Source organism: Nicotiana attenuata, chromosome 1 (genome assembly GCF_001879085.1).
Source record: "Nicotiana attenuata strain UT chromosome 1, NIATTr2, whole genome shotgun sequence".
Taxonomy (NCBI): domain Eukaryota; kingdom Viridiplantae; phylum Streptophyta; class Magnoliopsida; order Solanales; family Solanaceae; genus Nicotiana; species Nicotiana attenuata.
Genome location: NC_031989.1, coordinates 76,240,300 through 76,246,055, shown reverse-complemented (window position 1 = coordinate 76,246,055; position 5,756 = coordinate 76,240,300). Strand labels below are relative to the sequence as shown.

Genomic DNA, 5,756 nt, shown 5'->3' with positions numbered 1-5,756 from the left:
TAATATCTCTTATGTAGATTTTAGAAAGTGTTCGTGCTTTAAATAGGTGACGCCGGTGGTCACAGAAGTCTCTTATTATTGTTATTTATTTTGGCAATATAGTGAAGCATGTGGTATTAGATTAGAATTTATCCAGAGATAAACTAAATTTCTAGGAAAGGAATAAATCCTTGCTGTGAAAAATGAAGAAATGTTTCATACCACATGCTTGATTATATGTATCGGAACTAAGTGGAGGTCATTGAAGCGCCGGATTTTGCGAAAAGATTCATTGTACATGTTTACCTAAGAAGTCTCGTCAATCTATTATTCGTCAAAATATTGCATATATAATCCAAACGAGGAAAAGATAGATGCTATGATTCCCTTTTTTAAGTAGGTGTAGAGTCTCAAAGGTTTGCTTTTAGAAAACAGCTAGGACATCTTCTAAATTTAATTGAATTGTTGTATACGTGTCCAACAAGAATAATAATGTGTTGTGGATAATTGTTTTAAATTATGTCATTTTAGAAGTTAAAGAGTAAATTAATTATTTATTTTCAACACTACCCTTAATATTAATCATTCTTGAAGACTACAAATACTTCAATTATGAGTAAGTATTAAATGGAGAGAGATTATATCTTAAAATATAAATAAAAGTAAAATAATAAAAAACCTTTCCTATTTAATTTTTTTTTAAGGAGAGAAACAGGATAGATAATGTGAGACGGAGTGAGTCCATGGAGTGATTATTTTGTGCCTCACACAACTTATACTAGTGTGAGACCTATACAAAATTTTAGGATCACACAGTTGTGAGGCAAAAAAGAGGCCTCACACAACTAGTGTCAGTTGTGTGAGACACAAAATAAAATTTTATCGAGTCCATGGGTTGTGGCCCCTTTGGACACAACTATTTATAACACCAAGAAGTCAACTAGTGCCGTTGTTGATAAAATAAAGGAATTCTAACGTGCTTTGTGACTAAATTTTAAGCTAATAAGAATTACAACTTATCACGATTCTATTTATATTATTAAATTTTGTTTTGTAACTCAAACATTTATAAAATATGTATGTTGGTGTTGATTGTTTATCTTTATAGGTTAAGAGTGATAATTTTAAATGCCAGTGTCAAATCATAAATGTGTAAAATAGTATCTACGTTCTATATTTAACAATAAACTTTCTTATCGTTTAATTTCTATAGTATACTTAATTAATATTTCTGAAATATAAAACGCTTGCACATTTATTACTTTGCACGTAAATACTGAAACATAGACTCTCAAGAAAGAAAAAAAAAAGATCCAAAATCACCCTTCCTCGTCTCTCCTCCAAAAAGTCAAATTAATATGGACAGGATTCTTTTAGAATATCACTGACCTTTAAATCAAAAAAAGAAAAAAGAAAAAAGAAAAGAAAATATCTAGATGGTCATCAAACATTTAATATTTGGATGGTGCTCTCAGCTCCAATAATACCAACGGTTGACGCAATAGTTTTTGACATTGTGTTTGAACAACAATAAACCAGAGGGAGAAAAGACCCTTTGATTAATTTGCTATGGCCTGAGCTGTAAAAAAATCCAATAATAAGAATCTTGAAGAATGCGGGAGGAAGCTGTTGTGCCTGTAGATATAATTGATGATATGAGCAGTGAAAATGATGATATTGATGATGAACAACAACAAATCTCTGATCAGCCTGCAGGCCAATTAGCTTGTCCTCTTGACCTGAAATCTTCAAGAATAAACGCTTTGCTTAGATTACGATGTAGGGTTGAAGATGCCATTCTTGGTGGTTACATTTACGGCAAAAATAAACACAATACTAACAAGTTGCAGTCTTCCAGATTATGTATTACAGAAGATTTGAGGGACATTTCTTTATGGGGTGTTCCTTTATTGCCAAGTAAAGGGAACCCGAGCACGGATATTGTTTTGATGAATTTCTTGAGAGCCAAGGATTACAGCGTTTACGACGCGTTCAAGATGTTGCGAAAGACGTTGAGATGGAGGAGAGATTTTAGGGTTGCTGATATTCTTGAGGAGAAATTTAGTCCTGAGCTTGAGAGTTTGTGGTACACAAATGGTAAGGACAAAGAAGGCAGGCTTTTGTGTTATAATGTGTTTAGGAATATAAAGAATAAAGAATTGGAAGAGGAAATTTGGGGTAGGCATCATCACCACCAAGAATGTCTTAGGTGGAGAGTACATATTATGGAAAAGGCAATTCAACAACTTGATTTTAAACAAGGAGGGGTTAATTCCATTCTTCAGATTATTGATTTGGGAAATTCACCAGGAAATTCATGGAAAGAGGTTCGTTGGATTAATAGGAAAATGATGAGCTTGGTTCATGATCATTATCCTGGAATCATCTACAAGAATGTAAGTGGAGTAATTTATTTTTTCTATTGAATAGGATTAAATTAATGAAATGAGAATTTGCATGGAAACTAAAATTTGTGAAAATATATTGCAGATATTCATTAATGTTCCTGTTTGGTTTTCAACGGTGCATGCACTTAACTTGAGAATGATAACGCAAAGAAGCAAGAACACGTTCATATTTGTGAAGCCATCAAAAGTTACAGAGACCCTTCTCAAGTAATTAATTAGTGAAAATTTCTTTAATTTGCCCTAAGATTTGTGTTTTTGTTGTCTTGAATTAATTTTCTTGTGTCATGTGTGTAGGTATATTAGCCCAGAAAACTTATTGGCTCATTATGGTGGACTCAAAACAGAGAATGATGTTGAGTTTTCAACTGATGACAAAGTTCTAGAGATAAGCCTCAAACCTTGCTCAATTGGCGTCATAAAAATACCTGTCAAAGAGGTACGTAGTATTTGCGCCAATGCCTAGTTTTCATAACGTGATTGCATTTCATTTTAAGTCCATGTCAAGTAGGGTTGTGAATGGATCGGATCGGATTTAGCACATTTCGTATCGGATTCTAGAAAATGCAATCCGAATCCGATCCGAATTAATATCGGATCGGATTATTATGCCTCAAACTCAAAGTTGCAAACTCAAATGTATATTTTCTTTGTAAAAGAGGCATACAGTAAGAAAAATTCATGTTTCTGAAATTATGAGAGTACTATGGTGCCAATATAGCTAAATCCATCAATTGTAAAGGTAATAACTTGGAGGAAAATGTAAAGGAAGTACTAACTATCCGGAATTAAAGTTTAGTATTATTACATGCCCTAATAATTTCGGATTTCGAACGGATTGTATTAAAATTATACCAATCCGAATCCGATCCGAAATTCGAAATTTTAATAAACACAATCCGAAATCCAATCCAATCTGAAATTGAACGGATCGGTTCGAATTTCGGATATCCGATCCAAATGAACAACCGTAATGTCAAGTATAGGCGGATGGAGCCTATTTTCAATAGGTTTAATTGAACTTGATATTTTAGATACATAATACAAATATGTAATCATTAAAATTCAACAAATTTTATATTCTAAATCCACATTTACAAAAGTACGATGAATTCACTCTAAGAATGTTAATGGTCATTTTGTTTATTATTTCAATTGTTTATGTAGTAAATAATTATACAAAGATTGTTATATAAGAATTTTATAATTAATGCGCTTTTGTCTTTAGTATTCTTATTAATTATGCATTGCTAATATGCGTACGCGATATTTCATATTTTAACCTATATAAAATATAATTATAAACATTTTGTTGGTTTTGCATAACTTAGTGCATAGATCAATACTAGTGTAATCAAATGATGTACTTATTAGTTATACCGGATTGTAGCAGGATTTTATACTGGAACTAAGCAATATACAGTCAGACCACTCTATAACAACGTATATAACAACCATTCACTATAAAAGTCAAGTTTTTATGGAAACAATTTTCATGCTATGTTATAATATATGTTTTCTATAACAATACTTAGCTATAACAGCCAAAAAAAACTCGGAACAAATGAGGCTGTTATAGAGAGGTTTGACTGTATAAGTAATACGGAATTTTCTACGGAAACAATTCTTATACTTCCAACCCGACCACCTCAATATTAACCATCATATATAAATCCATGCAACCATATATTGTCTCAAGAGATGAACACTGCTCTCAATTCCTTGTCTGTTCCCATAATGTCTTATGAATATAGGTTGAAGTGACCATAACATGGGATATGATGGTGGTGGGAAATGAAGTGACTTACAGAGAAGAATTCATACCAGATGATGATTGCTCATACAGAGTTTTGCTTCAAGAAGAGAAGAAAATGGTGGACAGTGTGCGGAATTCCTTTCATATTAGAGAAGAAGGGAAGATTGTGATCACTATTGATAATCCTACTTATAAGAAGAAAACAGCATTCTACAGATACAGGACTAAACCTAGTGTACCCATTTATATCTACCTAAAGTAACTCACTATTTTTCTATTTAATTACTACTTCTTTCTTTTTATGTTTGTATACTCCAATTTTCTTATACTATATGTTAACATGGATTTCATTCCATTTGTAAAAGAGAAATCTTAAATAAACAAAGAAAGAAATCGTTTACATATATCTATCCGTGTGTAGTATTACGTTTTTTTCTCCAAAGTCTTAGTAGAGGGGGACCTATAGTATACTGAAAGGGGACACTGGCACCCGTAAAGTTCGGCAAAAACTTCATGTATAATATATATCTTTACAAAATAATGATATATTAGTAGTGGACATTCTATATACAAAGCAATTTTAGTTCAATCCAGAAGTGCACTCCCAACCTTCAAATCGCGGGTCTTGTATTAGTCACAGGCTGATTTGTTTGGAAGGAAGAATATTGTGCTTATGCTTATGCCTGTACGTACAATCCGTGTTTTTTTTTTTTTTTTAGTTTAATAATTGGGATAGTTGAGAGCACATTGTACTAAGATGTTTGCACGTTTATGTTGGTGTTTTAGCTGTTTCTCACATCTGAAATAAGATTAGAGCTGTTTCCTATACGAACTTCAATACGAGCTTACAGTGGGAAATTGATCAAAAACGTCAAGACAATGAATACAGTAGGTAGACATCAGAATACATTTTTGGTTACCTGTTAGTATCCAATTCGTGGAACGTTATGTACTCTCTCCATTTTATTTTATGTGTCGTTATTTTTTTTTTTTTAGAGAAATAACATATTTTTATATTTGAAAATATTTGAGCTTTATATTTTTGATTTTACCCTTAGTGGCATATTTTTATAGACACATATACTGCAGTAACGGTGGGCATTCCAGCAATTCGGGTTTGGATACGAAAATTTCGATTTAGATTTTTTGATTTTTGAATTGAAAAAATTATAATCCAAACTCAATCCAAATAAAATCAGATTGGATTGTATTTTTTTAGTTCGGTGACAAATAAATCAGATTAGATATTTCGAATTTTTGGTTTGAGTTGATAAGTTGAGCTTCTTCGTCTTTCTTACAAAAAAAGGTACATCCAAGTAAATTGCCTTAATAGTTGGAAATTTACCTCCTATAACAAAGCTTTACATCCTATTTATTATATATAAAAATCCTTTCAAAATATTATTTTCTATAGCTACATTTTAGTTTTTTATAGCAAAATATGTATTTATGGTCACTTCCTACTATTAAGCCATTAAATACGCTGTCTAATATTTTTCTCTCTCATTCTTTCAGTTTATTCTCTCCTAGAATCGCGCATAGTATCTTATTTCTCTCTCCACGATCTCTCTCTCATTCTTTCCTATAAGAACCAGAAAACTGGTTTCCTCCGACAG

General features: G+C 31.8%; 1 protein-coding gene across 1 annotated transcript; it reads left to right on the top strand.

Moving 5' to 3' along the window:
* On the top strand, nt 1,455-4,546 carry LOC109229062 (patellin-4-like). Its single transcript, XM_019394373.1, has 4 exons — nt 1,455-2,375; nt 2,470-2,594; nt 2,682-2,823; nt 4,139-4,546. The coding sequence occupies exons 1-4, from the start codon at nt 1,593-1,595 to the stop codon at nt 4,400-4,402; spliced, it is 1,314 nt and encodes a 437-aa protein (XP_019249918.1). The 5' UTR covers nt 1,455-1,592; the 3' UTR covers nt 4,403-4,546.

Bases quoted from the DNA above. Each gene is read 5' to 3' on its own strand.
- LOC109229062 (XM_019394373.1), top strand. From the start codon at position 1,593: ATGCGGGAGGAAGCTGTTGTGCCTGTAGATATAATTGATGATATGAGC. The intron at 2,595-2,681 runs GTAATTAATTAG...TCATGTGTGTAG, and splicing joins GTTACAGAGACCCTTCTCAA to GTATATTAGCCCAGAAAACT. The intron at 2,824-4,138 runs GTACGTAGTATT...TTATGAATATAG, and splicing joins TAAAAATACCTGTCAAAGAG to GTTGAAGTGACCATAACATG.